The 24249-nt window shown below is 37.7% G+C and overlaps 2 protein-coding genes across 6 annotated transcripts in view; one reads left to right on the top strand and one right to left on the bottom strand.

Moving 5' to 3' along the window:
- Positions 1 to 4322: 4322 nt before the first annotated feature.
- The window catches only part of LOC127882223 (lim and transglutaminase domain protein ltd-1-like), a 20949-nt gene continuing 1022 nt past the window's right edge, over positions 4323 to 24249 (bottom strand). The window contains exons 2-6 of the mRNA XM_052430742.1: positions 12122 to 12325; positions 10439 to 10519; positions 9429 to 9583; positions 7409 to 7452; positions 4323 to 6832 (exon numbers count right to left, since the gene is read on the bottom strand). Of these exons, the coding sequence (XP_052286702.1) occupies positions 5214 to 6832; positions 7409 to 7452; positions 9429 to 9583; positions 10439 to 10513 (1893 nt within the window). The 5' untranslated portion in view covers positions 10514 to 10519; positions 12122 to 12325 and the 3' untranslated portion in view covers positions 4323 to 5213. The remainder of the gene's footprint in view (positions 6833 to 7408; positions 7453 to 9428; positions 9584 to 10438; positions 10520 to 12121; positions 12326 to 24249) is intronic.
- The window catches only part of LOC127882221 (E3 ubiquitin-protein ligase MIB2-like), a 25002-nt gene continuing 19516 nt past the window's right edge, over positions 18764 to 24249 (top strand). The window contains exons 1-3 of one of the 5 annotated variants that reach the window (XM_052430738.1): positions 18764 to 18859; positions 22945 to 23068; positions 23883 to 24003. In XM_052430738.1, coding sequence (XP_052286698.1) covers positions 22952 to 23068; positions 23883 to 24003 — 238 coding nt within the window. In that variant the 5' untranslated portion in view covers positions 18764 to 18859; positions 22945 to 22951. Of the gene's footprint in view, positions 18860 to 19378; positions 19458 to 19511; positions 19624 to 20595; positions 20618 to 22944; positions 23069 to 23882; positions 24004 to 24249 lie in introns of those variants that run through there. The other 4 variants (XM_052430741.1, XM_052430739.1, XM_052430740.1 and 1 more) reach the window with 4 other exon arrangements.

Here is a 24249-nt window from a genome sequence, read left to right as displayed (position 1 = left end):
TTTGTACACTATTTAGTACGAAACGTTATGTGTACACGTCACAGATTATGTGTACTACGTCAGAGGTTCTCCATTGTGGTCAATTTTTGCGAGTAAAAACGCAGGGATGGGGAAGTGTCCTTTCAAACCAGGGTGGTTAACTGAATAAGAGGAGAGAGCTGGAAGAACTGGAAAAGGAAATTAATTCTGTTAAAGACAAAATGTTATAGTAACTGACTGCTGTTTAAATGTAATGAACTAGTCTGCTTGATGTGAGCATGGAAAAAGACAATGTGTTTGTATGTAATAACTTTTAAAAGTAAATACAGTACAGCCAATGCGGAACAAACGTATTTCGCGATCCGCGGCGGCAAGGCGAAATGAGTCGATGCCGCGTCAGTATGCGGCGGCAAGTCGCATTTCGCTGCGAAACTTCGCATCTGTCCGCCGAGGCATGCCGCGATCCGCGACATGATGCCGAGTCGATGCGCATCATGAAATAAAAAATCTTTTCAAAATTTTTAGTTACATGTAGTAAACAAATTTTGAAAGAACAATTATAATAATAATTAAAATCATAATAAATTTATTGTGCGCGGAGTGTATTAGCATAAACATGTAAGCATAGTTAATGTGTCTGGCCAATTAAGTTTGTTTCCCGCCCGTAGTGTATGTATTTCACACATAAACAATGTCACGTAATTATGTTTTCGCACATACAAGTGATCAAGGCTCCAGCATATGGTGGATTTATAAATTAATTGCATGTTGATTTTGCTATTATATTTAAGCTGAGAAAATTAGCTGTTTGAAGCCACATCAATAATCAAGACGGTGAGGACGTATTTGTTGTTTTGTTAATTATCAGCTTATTATAACTATTGTTTGAATATGTGTATGTAAACACGTTTTATTTTGTTCATATTATACAGTTAATATCGCTACTAATTACCCGATAATTCTGTATATTCCAGTTTTTAAAGCAAATGCTGGTAAATATTTACGATACACAAACATTCTCGATATTTCCTTAAGTATCAAATACATTTTGGCATGTGTACTATTTATAGAGATGATGAAATAACGTCTAATCGGGGCTTTTTTTTTCAACTGAACACGCGATTTACGCGTGATGTGATGTTCATGTATTTATACAACACAAAATACACCCAAACTTTCCAAACGACGTTCTACATGTCTGCATAATTTTCGCGCGCTTTTTATGAAACAAATGGTATTTTAGCACTGTTTATTTGACGCTAGAATTTGCTAAAGTTCGTGTTAGCATTAAAATTCGGAAGTGTGTTACGGATTACAAATTTAATAATGATAATCGAACGAAACATTAACAGTTGCGTGTAATTTATTCTACGCTTCCCATACATGTATGTACATGTAGGTGGATAACTTTTCACTCGATCCGCCGCGTACGTATGCGGCGGATTAACTCCGCAAAAGTACGCGAGGTTAATACAGACTCTGCGTCGTTGCGCGGATCGATGCCGACTGCCACGGCGATACGCGGCGTGAACACACGATTCGGCGGCCGCGTACTAATAATCTGGCCGTGGTGTAGCCGCGGATTATGTTTGTGCCGCGTTGGCTGTACTGTACATATGTGAGACTCATTGAGTTATGGATGGATAACCTGTATTTCTATGTAATAACTAGAAATAACATGTATGAGTTATTGTGGAATAAGTGTAATGTGTTTGAGCAAATAAAAAAAAAGATATTTACTATGTTAATCTGGTTTGAAAATGCAGTTTTTAAAGGAAACTAACGCACGGTTCTCGGCCTTGAAAATGAAAATTTGGCCTTGAAAAGTCCTTGAAAAGTGCTTGAATTTAGGTTTGAGATTTCTGTTTGAACCATGGTATATGAACATTAATTGCATGATTGCCATGCACAGATGCGATCTTCGAAATTGCAAAATCGTGACAAACCTGCAGCGGCCGCGCAAACACCACAAGATTCAATAAAAAGCGCGTGTCTTGAGATATCAAAACTCGCATGGCATTCCGGTCCGCAGTTTCAACGAGACCCTTCGATCATTTCAAGAATGAAAGTCCTTTTCGCTTCCGACGTTTGCCACTATTTCACATTTGATAAATGAATGAATGAATGAATGAATGAATGACTATGGTGAATACATGTATGTGAGTGAAACGACAATGAACGTTTGGTACTTCATGGCCCTAATCATTATACGGTGACTCCGCGCGGGGGAAAGTTACGCATGCAATTAAGTGCCCGTACATTTGCCATAAATTAAAACCTAATTATATCACAATCTTAATAATACATGTAGTAAACAACGGCACGAGAGAAAGCTATATCGTAAGGTATATTTCTCAATCCAAATTTAAATTTAGTTATTAAACAGAACGAGAGAAAGCTCTCTCTTGTGATATTTTTCGATTTATTTCCAGCGGATGACCATGAATCGACGAAATAATCAAATGATTAAAAAAAAGAAACTTTGTGGTAATCCTCAATGGTAATTGACAGATTCGCCGTTTCAAAACCATCAATTGCACAATATTACAACCAGGGTGCAGAATCCCGTCACTTTATTGTGTTCACAAATGAATGTAAACACATCGGTAAGTGGGGTGTTTTTTTTTCATTAACTTTTTAAAACATTTTTTCTTAAGAATTTCAACTAGTGCATAAAACATTTTTTATGCGGCTTATGGAAATATGAAAAACACCAGAATTACTTTATTTAACAAGCCTTTATGCTTGGCCAAAAATGCCTTGTTTATAGCATTCATATATAAGGTTATGCTGTACGCAACGTTATTTGTTGGCACCGATTTCAGACATATTCAATAATAAATTATTAAAATATAAATATATTTAAATTATCGGCACAAACTGCAAGAAAAGCTGTCTTTTATGCACTCAAGTTTTTTTGCAAACATATTTAAATAACTTGAGATGTTTGCAAAAATAACGTTCTTAAAGGTGTGTTTTCATTTTGTCCAGCCCGTGTTGTAAACCCCGTTGATTCTGCACCCTGACAACATGTAAATTTGAATTTAATATTGCACTGTTTTATACGGAATACCGTAAGGGCCATCGTGGTTGCACATTAAAATCTAGAGGGCGATAGTGCGATAGTACCATGGCGACAATGCGATAGTACGATGGCGACAATGCGACCACGCGATAGTACGATGGCGACAATGCGATGGTCATATCGTACTGTCGCCATCGTATCATCGCATGGTCGCCATCGTACTATCGCATTGTCGCCATCGTACTATCGCGTTGTCGTACTGTCGTCATCGTATTATCGCATTGTCGCCATCGTACTATCTCACTGTCGCCATCGTATTGTCGCACTGTCGTCATCGTATTATCGCATTGTCGCCATCGTACTAATGCTCTGTCGCCATCGTATTGTCACACTGTCGTCATCGTATTATCGCATTGTCGCCATCGTACTATTGCACTGACGCCATCGTATTGTCGCACTGTCGCCTTCGTACTATCGCATTGTCGCCATCGTACTATCGTGTTGTCGCATTGTCACCATCGTACTATCGCATTGTCGCCATCGCCATCCATGTTTTGTTCCTGTTTGTGCGTGTTTGGTTAGTACTTATGGGCATATTGCTTTCGTCTTGTTTAACTGTCCATTTATAAGCGTCAACCAGAACTACTAATTAATATACGTTATTACCAGTGTAAAGTTGTAATGTACCAGTTATAAAGCCTAAAGAACTCGAATTAGCATGACGCTAAATTGAAGCGTTTTTCATTCACTCGCAAGAATAGGTAAATTATTTTTTTGTAAGTAAATACAGATGTTTTAAAGCCACAAGTATTTTTCAACCAAGTAATGTACAGAAGCACAAAGGGGTTCGGACGTTGCAGTATGGTTGTGACGAATAGCACAATGCAATATACAGTTGTCATATACCAACATGAGTTGTCAATAAGCAATATTAGAATGAGATTGAACAATATGAATGGAGTGGCGAACATTTCCTTCCTTTACTACTTGATTCAACTGTCTTTTGGTCAATTACCAAAATACTGATCAGTGACCATGATGTCCGAATGCCTTTATAATGGAATTCGAAATGTCTCGATCACGGCGGTCAAAATATATCGACAATAATGTCGAGTTTACTAGGGCGAGTTCAGAATTTCTTGATCTCTGTACAAAGTTCATTGAACATTCAACTGTGAAGTGCAGCCCAATCAGATTAAAATGCAATGACATCGACGTTCGTTTGGCCATTTTATTTACAACAACACATTCAAGAAAATGTCACAACTTCATTGAATGGGCGGAACAAACTGTCATCTAAGCTAATTTACATCGGCACATTATGTTAACATTCCGTGTATGTAGACAATTCACTAATAATAAACATTTTCAATCGGCATTTTTAAGACGAAACTTTCCAATTAATGACTGTATAGGATACGTAACGTATCTTTGTTGGCATAACATTATTTCGCACATAATAACGTCAGGATATTTCAATAATAATCGGTGCAAAACACTATAGAGAGGCAAGGCTTCCGGCGAAGTTACTGCTATATGAAAGAACATGTAAAAAATCAATAGTGAAAACTTTGGTTTTTTTGTATGAAAATTCACGTACTTATTCTTTTTAATAAGCAAAAACGTCAACATAACTTCTTAACATGAGGATAAACACAGAAATAACAAAAAAAACATTAATCGACAGACACGGTTAGCAACGTTGCATTGTTTATGACCGGTGTATAACATCTAATGGTCCACCTTAAAATTAAAAAAAAAAATTAAGACATTTCTAATGACATCTGAAAGAGTATGCGATTTAAAAATTTTGGTTTACTATCAATGGTTCTATTTTATACAGAATCGCAGTTTGAATTGAGGACGCTCTTTTATTTATGGTAAATCACTAAATATGGTTGTTTTAATTTACTGACAAACCTGAACATTACTGTTCAGGTCAAAAATAGTTTGTACAAACTCTGAAAATTAAAACATGACATAAAGTACCAGCACAATAATGTCTGCTTTCAACATTTCCTTTCTGGCCACTTACGGTTCACTCACGGTTCACTCGCGGTTCACTTACGGGTCTTGATGATTTAGTCAATTATCTATTTATTTGTAACATATACGTTTTTCCAATGCGGAAGCGAAACTAACTGTATTATAAATATTGTACATTTTTGGTATAAATCTCCTTTCGAAAAGTCTCCGCGACCAGGACCTTTCAGTATCCGGTGGCTACTTGACCTTTGACCTTTGCCACAGAGGTGAAGAATTTCGTATCGTCGGAGGATCTTGCCCGACGCAGACCGGTTTTCGGTCGAGTTGGTTTATCTTCGTCAGCAACCAGCATGATGCTTCCGTCAATCCCTCCCGTGCTTTTCAGGGGAACAACTTTATTGCTGGAAACAACTTTTAGCTCCCTTTTCTCGCGGGGACGTTCGACGTCCGGTTTTACGGGCTGAATGACGCTCAGAGGAATTTCCGGTATCTCTTGTAAGTCGCCGTCTACTCTTACAAACGACTGCTTAGGTGATTTCGGTTCCGATATTATCACCTTAGTAACGTGATCCGGTGGACCAGGGTCTTTTTCCACTTCCGGCGAACCACGCATACTATCCGCCTTATGCGAATTCGAGTCCATGATAACATTCGACGCACTAACGACCGATTCCGCGGCATCCGATGGCCTTTGCATGGGCGGCGGCTCTTCTAACCGACGCGGCTCTTGAACCTTTCTCGGCATTTCTGGAGTGTCTTCGATTTCCGTCTTTTCCATCAGAATTCCAAGTGGTTCCTCACGCTGTTGGACGTCGCTGATCAATAAGTAGTTGCAGACGTTAATTTCGCGCCTTTGTTCCATAGGAATATTGTTACCGCGCACGTTTCTCGCGTACATCTTTAATGTGTATTCCCCAAAAGGCGGTGCCTCGATGAAAAACGTCATGATATTCATATCCACCTCGAATTTGTCACTTAAGGCACTCACGTTATAGTCATTGTCATACGTGGACGCCATCTTAAAAAAGAATTTCATGTTCTGGACCAGGGTGGTGTCAACTATCTTGAACCGTAGTTTCGTCTGAACGCTCTTTGCGATCACTAACCCGCTGGTGTAGTTGAACGGCGCAAGTCCAATCAGTTGTATTTCCTTCCCCGGTCCCCAGCCTATCGGGTCCATCTTCGGGAATCCTCGGTCTGCCGCCTCCTCCACGACGACCTTGTAAATCGCCACCCAGTCGTACTCCTTGTACCGACTGCCTTTGGAAATTTCCTTCCCGACGATCTCCATTCGGAAAATTCCGCTTTCCGGAAAACGGACCTTTACGGAGATCGAGCTGTCCGTGAGCTTATGTATGAATATCGGCACGCTCGTGTTCGAGCCTTTCGTTAGATACCGCTTGGAATCCGGTCTATCGAAGTGCGAAATGTAGCAATTGAACTTCTGCTCCTGTCCTGGTTTTGGCTTAACACCGAACAAGACCTCTACCTCCCCGTCTATCGCCTCTATCTCGCTCACCGGATGCGACAGTACCTGCATGCTTAGCTCGAAGAACCGGTTCTTCAGGCACGCGCTCTCCTCGAAATCCTCGATGTGACGCGGCGAGTCCAGAAGTTGCCACTTCGGGCTGTCCGCGAAATGCGTGAACAGGAGGTCCTTGGGGTCGGTGAAGAAGAAACGTTCGTCGCACGTGAAGCGTCCCCTGCCGTCGCCCGGATCCTTCTCACTGCACGCGCCCCACAGAGCGTCCACCAAGCGCCACTCGCGGTCCACGCAGACGGCGTTCCACTCGCCGTAGTGTTTCTGGAGGTCCATCTTATCGCCTATCTGATAGTGGATACCTGGCAATAGTTTGATTGATCATTGTCGGTACAGGTACTACTTGAAGTACCACGGTACTTCACAGTATACTACTAAGTACCCTAGGTACGGAAAATATACTAAACAGTACACAGGAGTATGGTCGGTTGCCTTTTAGCGTATTTTTCGAATCAGGGGTACACTTAACTTTACTTAAGAGTACCCGGTGTACTTTTAAGTAGTACCTGAGCCGACAATGGCCCATGGCGCAATAGTAAGTAAGCAATCTGACTTAAGTGGAAAATGGATTCCTTAACACGGAAGAGAGTAGGCGCTGTGAGTTCATTAATAACCGGCACAAATAAAGGTACACATTGACTGCTATCAACTTGGAATTATTAAACCTTTAAGTAACAAAATGCGTGAGCGTTCGATATTGTTTATATAAGTCGTATATATGTTAAGAAGCAAGTTGTTATGTTAATGGCGCAGTCGTGTTTGTATTTCCATCTAATTTAAGAATAAATGAAAACAAAGATATGAAATGCGCATTTGTATACGAAATTACACATATAACAAGGCGAATCAAATGAAAGGAACAGTAAAAAATTTCCTACCTTTGACAGCACCGTGTACAGTGACAGTGTATATACCGGCGTATCTGAAAAATACATGGACCCAATACAATTAATTTCACGTTGAAGAGATTAACTCATAGCAGCCATAAAGAAAATACACTGTATCATTCATATTCGTCATTCTGGACCCAACCGGCTTTTTATTTACGGAGACTCTGGAGATGAACGAAGTGTTTTGATTGCATATTCGACTCCGCATCGGAAGCAAGGGCACGTGATCTTGCCTACGTAAGATGAATACTTCTATGCTTGTTTGCCCCCAATAAATTATAGTCGCGCGCATATTTCAGAGATTTTTAAAATACTTCCGCGCAAAAGGCTGCATTCAAGACTCCTACTTAATGATTTTACAAGACTCACAAAAGGTGGGGCGAATTAAAAATATAGCTGAAATTTCCAGTTGTTCATTTTTTACTAAAAGATATTTCATTTTTGTGTGTTCTTGTGTTATAGGGGAAAAGCCGGAGTACACGTGGGAATCCCAACCTATCCGGTATGGTGACCACCAACGAAGCTCACATGCGGCGGGAGTTGGGATTGATAAGCGCGTGCACAGGTGGTTAGCGTGTGACTATGATATTAATTAGTAAAATGTATATATTAGTATATATTTGATAGTTATATTTTTTCAGATAAGTAGATTTTTCGTTATAATTTGATAATTTTTCATTCAAAATTAAGTTTTAACTTATTCATATCATAACCACACGCGAACCACCTGTTAGTGCGTGCACCAACCACAACGCTAAACGGACAGCTAAATGAACTCAGGGTCTCCCCATGTCAACTGTATATCGATATCCTTACGGCGAGATATTTTAGTATTACATAAAGACATCAATGCTTCCATGTTTAAAAAAGCAGTCCAACTGACAGCTATATCAACACCGTGATGATTTTAAACATTCAACTGTGATGTTGTGCCTTTGGCACTGAGGTGGCATGATTGCTTCATGCATTCTGCACTTGGTCACAGTGTGATAAACGATGGAGAAACGTTTGTTCTTAACAGGTAAGAGAATATAAAACGGAGAGGAAATTCAAGGCCAACACTTTCAACCTTGATGTGAGACATCGACCTCGAGAGGTCAAGACTAGCGTTATCCTTCTGCAGAAGGGTCTCAATTATATGAAAGAGAAACACAAAGTAAAGGAAACCCCTTCTTATTGTGCATGGTTTATTAAGTGGACACATTAATGGAGGCTCAACACATTAACACGAGTGACCATGACCTCGATAATTGTACAAGGCCATATGGTTTCAATGACCTAGAAACATTTGAACCAGGTTTTGCGAAAAATCGTTCAAAAAGGCCATTGCCTTGCGCTCATCGGCTCAATTTCCAAAATAATTGAACCAAAAAGGGTAAAGGAGATATCGATCGAATAAAAAATATAACGGATGAATTGAGACGAATTGACGAAAGGCATTCCAATAACCCACCTACGACACCACACAGTTATATATTCATATGTCAATGTGTGTACGGTAAAGCATAATTGCACATCGAACTCAAGTGTTCCTATGGATGGTAAAGCATAATTGCAAATCGTACTCAGGTGTTCTAATTTGAACATGATTATTTTGATATGTTTACAAAATCAAAAAAAAGAATATACCATTTATTAACATAAAGAGGGGGGAATTGTACAGGGAGGAGTTCACAATACACCTATAGAAAAGGTATAACCGTAAAGAGCAGTTTTCCATTAACTTATAGGTGAGTTAACCCATTTATGCCTGGCGTCTACAAAAAAGGCCTTGGCAAACAGAGTAGACCCAAATGAGACGCCGCATGATGCGGCGTCTCATCAGGGTCTGCGCTGTTTGCTTAAAGGAATTTCTGTAAGAAATATTCTAAATATAGAAATAAATATACTAGACATCCCTAATTTTGGAAATACATTGATCCAATTTAGAAGGATGGAAGAATCCACTAAGCATAAATGGGTTAACCGCTAGGAGGAGTTACAATTCGAGGAATAAAGTCTTCCTTACCTGCACAGCAGACTGAAGAACTTCGAGTATCTCTGTTTCTTCGTGCGAAGCATCCACAAGAAGTAGAGCGCCGACTGGCTGTTCTTCGGTTTAGTCTGTAACGACTGCATCCGGTGGATCGGCTGGTTCGTCAGCCATCGGAACAGAACCCGCACCTGCAACATAATTAATGAGCCTCTTTCTGGGATAATTATGTTAAATGCATATGCAATGTGCGTCAGTACGCACAGGCTAATTACGGACAACCCAATACGCTATATGGACATTTTGGTTTTAAGGTCTCTTATAAACGAAGATCCAGTCTAGGAGTAAAGTGCCTTCTCTGATTAGCCGGTGCGGACTGCACAGGCTATTTTGGGATGACAATTAACGCTAAGAATTAAGCCCTGTTTTTCCAGAGCGTGGCGCAAATAATTTATGCCGTCACAACCAAAAGTGGTTAATCGTTGGCCAGAAATAAACAGTAATATCTAAACAAACATCCATGCATATTTGCGTCTTCAACCAGCATGCAGTCATAAAAAAGTAAATTATCACTTATGTTCTGTCTTTAAAACGTGAGAAAACCAGCTTCATTTGTAAACAATAACTTACCCATTTTAAGTGTTCAGTCGCACCAGTTGTCATTTGTATCATGAGTGGCTCGAATTAAGGCAACTTAACTGCTCTGTGGACGAGTGTTTTTACACTTGAACAGTTTAAAGTGACATACGTGTCTCGAGAGGACGGATGTCACCAATACTTTGTATAACACCGCTTTATGTTACAATACGACATAAATCAAAGATAAACGTCATCAAATCCAAAACAACATACTCCGGTCAGATGACTTAAGCGTGCATACTTAGGTCAACAATAACAACAAAAACATCTGGCGGAAAGATGACCTGCGAGCGCACTACAACGTCAACATTAACAAAACAACATCCCCTAAACAGAGGATAAGAACGCGCATTTATATGTCAACAATTACAAAACAAACATCCTCCGAAGGAGTTGCACGCGCATACCCTGGAGATCTCGTCCTCGTATCCTTCGGTCAGGTACTCCACGAGACCTTCTACAGGCTTGCTCAGCACGGTCATGGGCACCTGAAAGAAACAGAGAAGCATGCGACCATATAGGTACAAGAAAATAGCATTTTTGATGAAAGTTATCAGTGTTTTTTTCACCATTTTGGGAATGGGGCTGGGTCCCTTTGAATTAGGAAACTTTGCGGCGTTTTGACTAAAATGGGGATATTAGTGATGTTGTTGTTTTGCTAAAAATGCTTAAAAATTGAGAATACAAGTGTTTTCAGTATAAGATTTACTAAGGTTGAACTTATATGGATGGGAGTTGAACAAAATATTGAGATCTAAAAAAAAAATTTTTTTGAATCCTTTCATTTGGAATTTTAGCTCCCATTCGGGAAAATATATACTTTTTTTCGATTGGGAATGGGGTCGCCTACCGGACCCGATTTTGAATGAAACCGAATGCCGTCCTGGTCATGCGCAGTTTGCACTGCGGCCAATATGTAGCATCTGCATATTGTACGGACTCGGTTTACGCATAAGGATGAATATTTAATATTGTAAAAAAGGTCATTGCTTTCACGGCTTTGAAAGTGCATGACACTGGATTGCAAAGTATATTAAATATAAAGTAAAAATATTACTATGTTAACACGATTCAATTTGGAACTAGAAATGCCGCGGCCGCGGCCGACGCGTATCCCCACGCCGCAGCTTTTGACCCAGGGGTCAGATCAAACTTCCAAATAGTGCACTGTCGCACATATGCTCATAGCTACCATGTGTTGAAGTTTCAAGGTTCTAGTGCTAAAAGTGTAGGAGGAGATAGTGGCCAGGACGGACGGATTGTGGAGATAACCACATAATCCCCCGCTCAAGCTCGGAGCGTGGGAATAATGATGTAGCGCGATTCACACAGAATGCAACTCTTCGTTGATGAAATACTATTCGTATTGTACGCGACATCACTTTGCAATAAAAAAGCAACATACATTTTGTTTTTCCATTACAAAACGAATCAAACAACACACAGTTTCAAATAAGAAGCAATGCAATTGACTTGCATGAAAAAATATTCCAGATTTTCGAGCGAATGAGTTATTTCAAAGTATATCTACATCAAGAAACAATCAATCAAAACAAAGATTGCCAATTGGAATGGTAAGTTAGTTTAAACATATGAGTCGCGTTCTGAGAAAACTTGGCATAATGCATGTGCGTACAGTGTCGTCCCAGATTAGCCTGTGCAGTCCACACAGGCTAATCAGGGACGACACTTTCCGCTTTTATGACATTTTTCGTTTAAATGAAGTATCTTCTTAGCAAAAATCCAATTAAGGCGGAAAGTCTCGTCCCTGATTAGCCTGTGCGGACTGCACATGCTAATCTGGGACGACACTGTACGCATATTCATTAAGCCCAGTTTTCTCAGAACTCGGCTCATATTTATTCAGCTCGATTACATTTGAAGTCATAGGCTTATGAAACGCTCTCGAGTCCGTTTTCTGGGTAGAACCAGTTCCTGGTGTCTTCGGTGGGATCTTAACAATGCTCCCAGATTGGGAAATGAACCCTTGATCTTCCGGTCCCATGGCGGACACCATATCCACTCCGACTTTAAAATGGAGTACCGGTACGTAATTATTCCAACACAGTGTGATTATTACTCAAACCTACCCGTATCGCCTTGTCGTCCACTAGCAGGTATTCTGTCTCTTCGAACACTTCCGCCTTGGTTCGGTTCTGTGGGCATGGCGGCGGCACCGCTATCGGTATGGGGCGACCTCCCTTCACGTAGAACTCGTGGCTCTCTAGCAGCTTATAGGAGCTGTTAGGAGGCTTCGTGTAGATCGCGGGGATGTCTGGGCCGCTCTGGATCTTCTGTTGAATATAGGGTTATGTGTTGAATTTCGTAGGCTGTGTGCGTAAATGTGCGCCATTGTCATTGATTTCTTTAATAATTTTATGAAGATCTTATCATTTTTTTACAAGTATCTATGTTGCCTTTCATGAATACGTCAAATATATGATGAATATACGTTATATAGTGGATGTACACGTTTTGATAAATATATCAGATTGCTTAGATAAACATCTAAGGTATTTGACGAACACACCAGATTTTTCATGAATGTGTTTGTAAAAGCCTGTCGAAGCGTACACAACATTACAACAAAACGAACAAAAGAACCCCGTTTTGGGGTGATTTTGAGTTGCATACCTTGTTATATATATATTTGATAGTGAATTTTTTTTTTCATAAAAGTTAATTTTTCGTTATAATATGATTATTTATCATTCAAAATGATGTTTTCACTAATAAATATCATAGCCACACGCTAACAACCTGTGCTGTAAACCAGTCCAAAATGCATCCACGTATATCAAACATGTACACTTTATTGTAAAATCTCCAATATTGTTTGTGGATATGTTCATACGACACATGGTTACATTTGTAAATTGTATCGTCGAAGTGATATTAAGTAAAATTTAGAAAATATGAGCCTTTTTCTGAGAAAACTGGGCTTAATGCATGTGCGTAAAATGTCATCCCAGATTAGCCTGTGCAGTCCGCACAGGCTAATCAGGGACGACACTTTCCGCTTTTATGGTATTTAAAGTTTCAAGGAATTCACTCCTTACCGAAAATCAAGTTTAGGAGGAAAGTGTCGTCCCAGATTAGCCTGTGCAGACTGCACAGGCTAATCTGGGATGACACTTTACGCACATGCTTTATGCCCGGTTTTCTCAGAACACGACACATTTAATAGTTGGAGATAGGTCTGCCACCGATGAAGATAGAGGTGTGCTGGTCTCGGATGGTCTTCTGCACTATCTTTTCAGGGGAAAAGTTAAACAGAAAGTGGGAGAGCATACATCCTTGACGGACACCCACTGAGGTCGTGAAAAAGTCACCCTTCTATCCTTTTATGTACTGGGCGAGGCCGGTTATTACTCAAAGGACATAATTTGGTCGCACACTTGGTCCAGAATCTCACAACGACGTTAAATACCAAATATTTAAGTTATGGCCTTATGGCCTTGCTGTTTCCACTCCCGCTGAACTACGTTACAATGAGAGGTGCGTCTGTACGACAACGCGATACGGCGTCATAACTACAACGGTTACAGCGTCTTGACAGTTATAGACATACACACGCGTTTACACGGGTACATTCTTTGTTTAAACTTGCACGTAACACGTGATATGGCATTTATTTTCATTTATTAATGTTTCTTTACTCGCTACCTAAGTTATCGAGACATTTTCTAGCGTGAAATCATCATAAAAGAAAGAAGTTCAAGCTCAAAACATAGAAAATCCAATAAATTCGTAGTTTCTGGCTTGCAGTTTCGGTCACGATGATTATTTTCAATGATCTTATTAAGTTCATTATTTACAACCATATGATGCCCATGTGTATACTTCTATTGGTGATTTCTATCCCAGTTTTCAAAAAAAAAGTTGTAGCATGTCAACTCCGTGTACATGTTACGGTATCTTCGTTTACGACTAAGACATGTTACGGTGTCTTCTTTACAGCGTTACAGCGTCTGCAGGAAGTCAAATTTACAACCATGGAGATTTCTTTCCACGATAGTACCATTTTGGAAGTGAGTATGGCGGTCGCCATTGATTGCAACAACAACGGGTACTAATTACCTCAATTACTGTAAAGAATTTAACAGGAATGTAGAAAATATTTCACACATCGAAAGTGTGGAATTCAATAGCATATTAAGGTCATTTTAAAGCAAGACTTCAATTGGGTAAGGCCTAAATTAAAATTGAGTTTGTTTGCCCTTTACCGACCGACCCACTTTTTACCCCCCGACCCAAAAAATTTTATTGCGATTTCTGAAAACTTATTTTTTTTATTTTCGTTTTTTTCGACGATAATAAAAGAGCCGAAAGCAATATTTATTCATGCGCGTATTTATATCCCTGTCTATTATTATCGCCCCTGACCGATCTAGGTCGCTCCGATGGTTGGAATTTCATACGCCCCAGAATAGACAGTAATGCAAGCGTCTATAACCAGCATCGCGATCGGCGGTGTTCCGTGAAAATGGCCGAACGACATCATACTTCATTCGGTACCCCTCGCAGATTATTATAATCGGACTCGGGAGAAATACGGGTTGAAAGTAGTCCGCCCACGTGATACCATTCTTTTACAACAACAAAAACAATAACAACGATGGCGTCCATAATTCCTGTAGAGTTTGTACTTGCTCTGGCTTCAGAGCATAGAAAATCCCCATTTTCATCTTTGCAAAATGTAAACAACTCGCAAAACCGGCCATGTTTGTTTTTACTATGTAATTTTGATTCGCGTAGGCCCGCGTAAGTAGACCACAATACCGCTTCCGAAATGTGTATTCATACTATCTCCTTCGAGGAACTTATCCGATGTTTGACGGAAAGGGCCGAGAATGTGCGATTGCATCATACTTAACCATTGGTTCGCGAAAGTAGTCGGACATATACGAGTTTACGTTCGTTTTACACATGTTGTTAACGTGATCCAAGATGGCCGACAATTAAAAGAAATAACGATGCTCAGCGAGAACAAATAACTATCGAATTTACGACGGACATCATATAATTAGTATCGATTAATGAAAAGAGCGTGTCATTCTACGATTGAGCATAGGTTTTAGATACAAATAAAACTCTCTTTTTTTTGCAAATGTATGAACTGAATGTCACAGAACAAGTGATGAAGTGTTTGAAAATTGGAATGCAGTCTACTCGCAAAGAAAAATACATCTAACAGTTACAGGATTTTTTTTGTCGAAAATGCAAAATAAAAGACAAACATGATTTGATTTATATGCAAGTGGATCTGTGTTTAATCAGATTCATGTGCATATTCTGCTTTATTATGTTTGCCACACTGAACAGTTTACTGTAATGGCATGTTAGTGAAATGGATATGTAAAGGTAAACTTATTTAATTTATTAATGTCTCTTAGCTAAATACATCGACAACACTCAAGTATATATGTTTAAAGCGTTAGTATATCCACAAACTGAAACTAACACCCACTGTCCTACAGTGGGACTAACCACCCTCTCCCCCGTTGCGCCTACACCGAAAGGTCCTTCAACGTACCTATCCAGATCCAGAATTTATTTCCCCAAATCAAGTTTTCATGCTTTTGTTAGTTGCAATAATACAACTCCCAGCTATTGACCCTCTGAGCTGTACGTATGTACTCATAAAAGCTCAGAGCATTCAAGAAGAAATAATGCTTATAATAATGTTCAGTTTGCACTTTTATGAATTTACTTTTCCATGCCGAGACTATGCACTAACCGGTCAAACACTTAAAATTGAGGCCTGTAAAAACTTCAACAGGCCTGTGAATTGTTTCTCCTGGTAGGCAAGTCTGGCCTGTAAAATGTGATGGTCTTTCGCCACGTCTGAATTTTTCCATTAAAGGCTTTGGGCTGTCTTTCTACACTCCTTCAATGCTTGTTGCATGCTAATTAAGCCCAATTTAAGGGAAAGGTTTAAGTTAAAAATAAAAGCTGTCTGGCTGTTAAATAATTACAAATGCATTTGAGCAATTAAAATCATATAATGAACAAATATTTGATGTAATAACACACAAGCATGCATTTGATATTAATATATGCAAGAAACAGCAAACAAGATAATGTTAAGCTACATAGGGCTTCGTACACTGCAACAGTGCTTTAATAAAAGTGTTTTAAATATTCATAGACTATTAGTGTATTAAAAATATAATTTCTCAAATAAAATAAAATAATTTTCCTACCTACCTACCCACCTGTAAAATTTAGGGTCGGTAAAGGGCAAACCAACAATATTTTAATTGTGGCCTAATATTAATTTGTATTTCTTTATGGCGTTTTTTAATCAATCAGTATAATTACAATTTTCTACGATTTGGTACATTTATTTTTAGATAAAATAATAGTAAAAATATACAGTTAAAGACTGAATTAATCTTAGAATCGCAAATTCATTAATATTTGTTTATGTTTTTTTTATAAATACATCAGTACTACACTATTTTACAAGACTTTGAACATGTGTTAAAGGCATTAATCTAAATTGAAGATCTTCTATTAATTCAGTCTTTAAATAAACATTTATTATTACTATTTTTTTAATAAATGCACCAAATCTCTAAAAAAATAAGTATTGATTTATTTAAATCGTAAATTTTACTTTCAATAAAGTTACATTTTAAATTCAATCTACATTTTTTGGTTTGGTACCTAAAATTAGTCCTTTAAAAAATTCAGTGGTAGCTCATTCGTGCCCCTAAATTCTTTACTGTAGGTATTGCATTAATTAATCAATTAAAAATTTATCACAAGTTTGCAAATATATGCCCCTGATGTAAGACAATAATAGGTGGCATTAACACCTCATTGTAGGTATACCTCTATAAAGATCCATGTTACCGAACCCTCCACAACAATTACTATATAGATACAATTTACCGAACTTGTTATTTACCGAAACCTCTTGTAAACGTCGATACTATACCGTAACCTTAAACATGTTGTAGTAAATGCACTGTAACACTCTCTGTAAGACGCCGTAACATTTCAACTCATCAAAATGTATCTCATTACACGTACATGCAGTTAATTTTGAGACAGATCTTGATAAGAATGATTCAATATTCGTTCTTGCTTACATTTGTTTGCATTTTCATCTGTTAAATGTCAGACTTTGAATTATATTCCAATGATTGTACGAGTTGTCTATACAGGTATGTAAAACTTCCATTTTATTGATAACATAGGAATAAATTACATGGCAAGCTGTAAAAGAGGAACACAATATCCGTGTTTAAATAAACATTGGCTTACACATACAAAAACAATTCAAAATGACCGTTATTATCATTTAGTTTAACAACGTCCCGTATCGTCAACAAACTGTGGAATGACGCCGTAACCGTTGTAGTTATGATGCCGTATCGCGTTGTCGTACAGACGCACATCTAATTGTAACGTAGTTCAGCGGGAGTGGTTTCTGCCTATTGTCTAAAGTTATCAACGAACTCGGACGATTTGACCAATATTCATAGAGCACAACCTAAGGAACTTCCCGTGAAGTTCTGTAATGGTACAGCAAGCGGCTCAGGGCATATGTCATTGGAAGACAAAGTTAACGGACACACGGATGAATGGACGACGGAGATTAATGTATTCCAAACGCACACAATGAGCACGTTTGTGTTTATTACGCTAACAATTATTTGAAAAGTGCCAAATTCACTTCAAATTATATGTAAATATATAACTTTGCAAGGAGAAATTTCGTAAAAGCAATTCAAATGTTCTTATGCTCGTTTTTCAAGATATGTTTTATTACTACCGACCCTTTGTACCGGGGATGGATGACGGTCTCATGAACCCAGCAGCCCCTACCTAAGTCTATATATTGATTGTATATGCCTTTAAACTGAACATTAAGGGGAAACATTGTGGCAACACATGATATCCCTACAGTAATAATCATTTATCCAAAACCTAAGGCTAAGGCACAGTTTCTATGGGTGGGGCGGATCCTAAATCGTATGCACGTACATAACTACTTTTCTAAAAAAGTAATGTAAATCAAAATCACAAATGGTGCTTAAAACGCAATCTTATGGAGTTCATATATTATCTGACTCCAAACGAAAGAAATAATTAAAACATAGGAAAACTATGACGGCTTGAGTCAAGCGGCGAAATTCACAATATCGTATTGATGTGGCAATTATTCTTCCATGTGATGATGTATGAAATGAATGAGCTAAAATAAATAAGGAGTAAATATAATATTAAGTATATACTATTCGAATATGTTATTAATATGTTCTAAGTGCTGTATACTCCAGTATTTTCATTGCCTGTATAATGAGTATTATAAATTAGGGTGCTTCTGTGCGTATTATTACCTTCTTTATGCACGTTAAATTAATCGGCATCTCGAAGACCTTATATTAACATTTTCAAAGCAAAAATAACTTCCACTTACAACAAAAAATATTATCACGCATTTTGTGTAAACAAACACGTTTGATGTCGTATAATTATGACTATTTAGAGTTGTTGTCAAAATACTGAATACTTTGGTATTTGTCACAGCTGTATACTAGGTGTTGAATTTGAATTTTAATCTTTTAGAATAGTCTTTGTTTTAAAATGTTACTTTAAACGCAAGCACTCGTGCGTGTGAACAAATATTAAGGCTTTAAGCAATCGTTTGTTTATCTTTGAAATAGGATCCGTCTTAAACCAAGGTATTGCGACGGTATAAAACTAGTCTTTTCATTGGCTGTTAAAATCGAAACTAAATATTGTTTTGCAAACGAAAGTTGAAGGTGTAAAACACATATTTTCAAATTCGGCTGTATTTGATCACTGTTCTGGTAAGTTTTCATATTCGATACATATGTATGTTAGTTCCTATAATACTATGGTATATTGATAATAATATTTCGACCATGCGGTTCTACGAAAAACCACATAGCTATAAAACGAGCTTAACATAATTGATAATTCGTTAAATAGCTAAGATAATGGCGTTGTTTCCAAAGTTTCGAACAAATAGAAGAACTAATTAAAATACATATTCAGAGACCTTCATAATTTTCCCTCTAATCTTTTTCCTAGAAAGCGAAGCTAAATAATAAAACGGCCTTTTGCTTTTCGTGCATGTACATTTATGTCGAGTACTTTTGTTTTGTAAGTGTGGTAATTAAGTGATTATCATGGCTCCAAACTGTTAAAATTGCGCATATACAAATCATTGAAACGGAGAAACGGCCCATATGTTTTCATTTACAAGTAGCCTACGAGAGGCGGAAAATAATTCAATCGAAACCCGTTTAATATTTGTCGTGAGAAGGAAACCCAATTTTCTAAATATAGATCGTTATTTTGTATGGGTTTTTCCTAAGGTTTTTGTAGTTATCTAGCTGTCATTTTATGTTAATGCGGAAAATATTAAAACTTCACAAAGTATAGGTATGTACGTTAGTGTGAATAAATGCATATATTTTTTTCATTTATCGTGTGTATTTACAAGTTTTGTTCGTGTTTTCGTAATTAATGAAATGTTTGATTGCAAAACGAAAGTTGAACTTATAGGACAAACTTTGTTTTAATTTAGCTGTATTTGTTAACTGTTTTGGTAAGTTTTAAAATATTTTATTCATGTGTATAGTATTGACTTTTCACTGAATGTAGCCCCTATTAAGTGTCTCCACAAATGCTATTGTGTAATTATAATAATATTGTGGTAATACGAATGATTCAAAACGCTACAAAATGATCTTCAGATTAGTCGTTAAACATCTACGATAATTACTTTGTTATTAATGTAAAATTTCGAAAATTATATAAGACATAATAAATATATGTTTAATATACTCCCATAACTTGTCTTCTAGTATTTTCCATAGAAAACTTACCTAAATTGTAAGACGGCCTTTTGTATGTAGAGCAGAATAATTTTGTGTGTACGGCAATTACGTGATTCCCATAGAACTATATCATTAAAATCGCGCATTTAATTCACGTAAGCGGAGACGTGCTCAGTATTGTTCCATGATCAAGAAAACTGCATAAGGCGGAAAATCATTTAATCAAACCCCGTTAAATATTTTTCATTAAGAAGGAACCCATTTTTTTCTTAATATAAAGCGTTATTTTTACGGGTTTTTTTCCAAAAAGTTTGTATGTAGTTATCAAGCTTTCAATTTATGTTAGTGCAAACAATAATAAAACTTCATAGAGAAAAGGTATGTACGTTAATGTAAATAAATGCATACAGTATTGCATTTATCATATGTATTTAATGCTTTTTCGTGTTTTCATAATTGATTTATTGTTCGATTGCAAACCTATACCAAAACTATGTTCTAAATTGTAAATTATTGTTTTTAAACAAACCAGTTTTCGTCAATTTACTGTCTACAATCCACGTTCATTTTAATGAGTGATTCAAACGTACACATACTTTAATCTAGAACCTTCTTTGAACGAAACTGAACGGTAAGCGCTGGGTTTGTGCTAGTTTCGTTTTCGATTTTAAGATGTAGGAAAATATCAGATATCAGTTAGCAATATACACTTACAGTATCGGGCAAGAAAGAAAAAATAAAGCTCATCATAAAAAAAATGTGGTAATCGCTTTACAAAACATAACTGGATTTGTGCTACCAGTTTCGTTTTCAGTTTGAAGATGTCGGAAAATAATTACCAATTTACATTTGGAAAATAGCATCTGACAAGTAGTAAAAAGAACGCTTTGGTCTTCAGCATGGAGACTGAGAGCTATAATTTAGAATTTGGAAAATAGCTTAGTTTAAACCTATTTATTTTAGCTCGATTGCCTCGAAAGCCTCAGGCTTATTGAAAAGCTATCAAGTCCGTTTCTTGGGCCTAGAACTAGTACCTTGTGTCTTTGGGGGAGATCTCAAGAACGCTCCCCTTGTGGGGATCGAACCCGTGGCCTCCCGATCGTTAGGCAGCCACCTTATCCATTACGACACGGAAAATAGCTTGCCACAAGTACCAGCCGACGATTTGCCAAGTGTACTTAGTGATATTGTCCACCCCGTTCAGAAATGACTGACGTGGTATTATCCACATCCTTTTATAAACGACTGTAGTTGGATTTTCCGCCTACGTTTAGAAATGACTGAAGTGTCCACATCCGTTTATAAATAACTGAAGTTTGATTTTCCATCTCCGTTCGGAAAACAAACTGAGTGATATTGTTACATCCGTTATAAAGGACTTAAGTCGGAGTGTCCGCTTTCGTTAATAAATGGCTTAAGAGGTATTGTCCACTCCAGTTCATAAATGGCTCAAGAGGTATTGTCCACGCCAGTTCATAAATGGCTTAAGAGGAATTGTCCACTCCAGTTCATAAATGACTCAAGAGGTATTGTCCACTCCAGTTCATAAATGGCTCAAGATGTATTGTCTACTCCAGTTCATAAATGGCTCAAGAGGTATTGTCCACTCCAGTTCATAAATAGCTTAAGAGGTATTGTCCACTCCAGTTCATAAATGGCTCAAGAGGTATTGTCCACTCCAGTTAATTAATGGCTCAAGAGGAATTGTTCACTCCAATTCATAAATGGCTCAAGAGGTATTGTCCACTCCAGTTCATAAATGGCTTAAGAGGTATTTCCATTCCAGTTCATAAATGGCTTAAGAGGAATTGTCTACTCCAGTTCATAAATGGTTAAATATGAATTGTCCACTCCAGTTCATAAATGGCTTAAGAGATATTGTCCACTCCAGTTCATAAATGGCTTAAGAGGAATTGTCCACTCCTGTTCATAAATGGCTTAAGAGGTATTGTCCACTCAAGTTCATAAATGGCTTAAGAGGTATTGCCGACCCCAGTTCATAAATGGCTTATGAGGAATGGTCCACTCCAGTTCATAAATGGCTCAAGAGGATTTGTCCACCCAGTTCATAAATGGCTTAAGAGGTATTGTCCCCTTCAGTTCATAAATGACTTAAGTGTGCTTGTCCATTCCGTCAGTAATGACTTTAGGTAAATTGTCCATTACGTTTATACATTGATTAAATGGTATTCTCCATTCCGTAAGAAATGGATTAATGGGGAATAAACCACTTCCGTAACAAATGGGGAATCAACCACTTCCGTAAAAAATGCTTAATGGGAAATTAACCACATCCATGAGAAATGACTTAATGGGGGAATAAACAACTTCCGTAAGAAATGGCTTGAGTGGAAATAAACCACTCTCGTAAGAAATGGCTTTATGGGGAATAAACCATTTCCGAGAGAAATGGATTTATGGGGGCAATAAACCACTCCCGTAAGAAATGGCTTAATTGGGAATTAACCACTTCCTTAAGAAATGGCTTAATGGGGAATAAAGCACTTCCGAAAGAAATGGCTTAATGGGGAATAAACCACTTCCGTAAGAAATGGCTTAATGAGAAATAAACCACTATCATAAGAAATGGCTTTATGGGGGCAATAAACCACTCCCGTAAGAAATGGCTTAACTGGGAATAAACCACTTCCATAAGAAATGACTTAATGGGGAATAAACCACTTCCGTAAGAAATGGCTTCATGGGGAATAAACCACTTCCTTAAGAAATGACTAAATGGGGGAATTAACCACTTCCATAAGAAATGGCATAATGGGGAAATAAACCACTTCCATTAGAAATGGCTTAATGGGAGAAATAAACAACTTACGTAAGAAATGGCTTAATGGGGAATAAAGCACTGCCGTAAGAAATAACTTAATGGGGAATAAACCACTTCCGTAAGAAATGGCTTAATCGGGAATAAACCATTCCATTTAGACACGACATTAGGGGGTGAGAGATTTTACAGTTCTATTTATAAAAAAAACTTAAGTGGGATTGTCCACTTTCGATTTAAATGACGTACTTTTATAAACGTGTTTGTTTCTTCAACAAATATTACCGTGCCACATATCCACCGATTCTAGTTTCAGAATGACCCTCCAAGTAGGAATACGTGTGGTCCGCGGGCCGTCGTGGAGTCCGGACTTCGGTGACCAAGATGGCGGCGAAGGTCACGTGGGGACAGTCGTGGAAATATGCGGGGTCAAGGTCAGTGCGTCATTTCCGATTATTGCTTCGATATTACCTTCCCTACATAACTGTGTGATATGCATTGATTATGTTGATTATGGCGTTGTGTCTTTTATTTAGATATGTATTGTATAATGCTTGTGACCACGGCCTGTTGTACCATAAATTCTTAGACTTAAAAATAAAGAATTGACCTTAAACCAATAAATTAAACTTCAGTATATGAATATATACATGCTTAAAATGGTGCTTAAGTCATTAACACAGTGTTGTACATGAAGACAAATGTAAGTTAAGGCGCAAACTTCAATGTTATACATGTATATCACTTTCAAGTAGCTTTAGCACATACCAGTGTTAAGAATATTCTTTATTTTAAATACAAATACATGCCACTTATATAGCGCAAAAATTATTATAAAAATATTCTATTGCGCTTCACAAACACTGCACATTGGTTATCCGTAAAAAAAGATTGAACAAATGAGTTTTAAGTTTAAGTTTAAATCGTATGGTGAATACGGGCCCATAAGTGTGGTGTCTTTTTCGGAGCGTGTTCAGTTGTTTACTGTGATCGCTAAATTCTTTTTTATATAAAATTATCAAGAATTCCAGAAGAATTATAGAAAGTTCTGTAATAATCACAATATGTATACAGTTTTTCCCTTAGAAAACGCATTTACCCCATTTCTTAATTATTTAACTTAATACACGCTAACCAATACCATTATGAATTTCAAAAATTTCGTGTTCTTCAGAATGGTCTGTATGTTTGGTTAATAACGGCACGATGTATATCTAATTGGCTTGGTTATTTTCTCTTTCCTTGCAGGAAGGCGACACCTATCCGCAGAACTGTGTGATAGTGCAATGGGATAGCGGGGATAGAAACGTGTACCGGGCGGGATACGAGAATTCATACGACCTCCGCGTACTGGACAACGCAAGCATAGGTTAGACAAGAAATATCTTTAAAAAAGATATACGGCGTTGATTGTGGTCGATGTTTATGAACGATCAAAAGTTATCTCTATGAGATAAAAAGTAGCGGATGCCTTTTTTCTGCGCAGTTGTTAGCTACATCATAAGCAAATCAATTACGGGGTGTTGCGCCAGATTTCGTGGCTTATTTTGCTTTATGTGATATTATTACTCAGATATCTATATTTACAGAATAGAAAAACACAAGAAACATGAAA

This window comes from Dreissena polymorpha, chromosome 5 (genome assembly GCF_020536995.1).
Source record: "Dreissena polymorpha isolate Duluth1 chromosome 5, UMN_Dpol_1.0, whole genome shotgun sequence".
NCBI lineage: Eukaryota > Metazoa > Mollusca > Bivalvia > Myida > Dreissenidae > Dreissena > Dreissena polymorpha.
The sequence above is the reverse complement of the archived record's forward strand: the minus strand, read 5'-3'. Positions and strand labels throughout refer to the sequence as shown.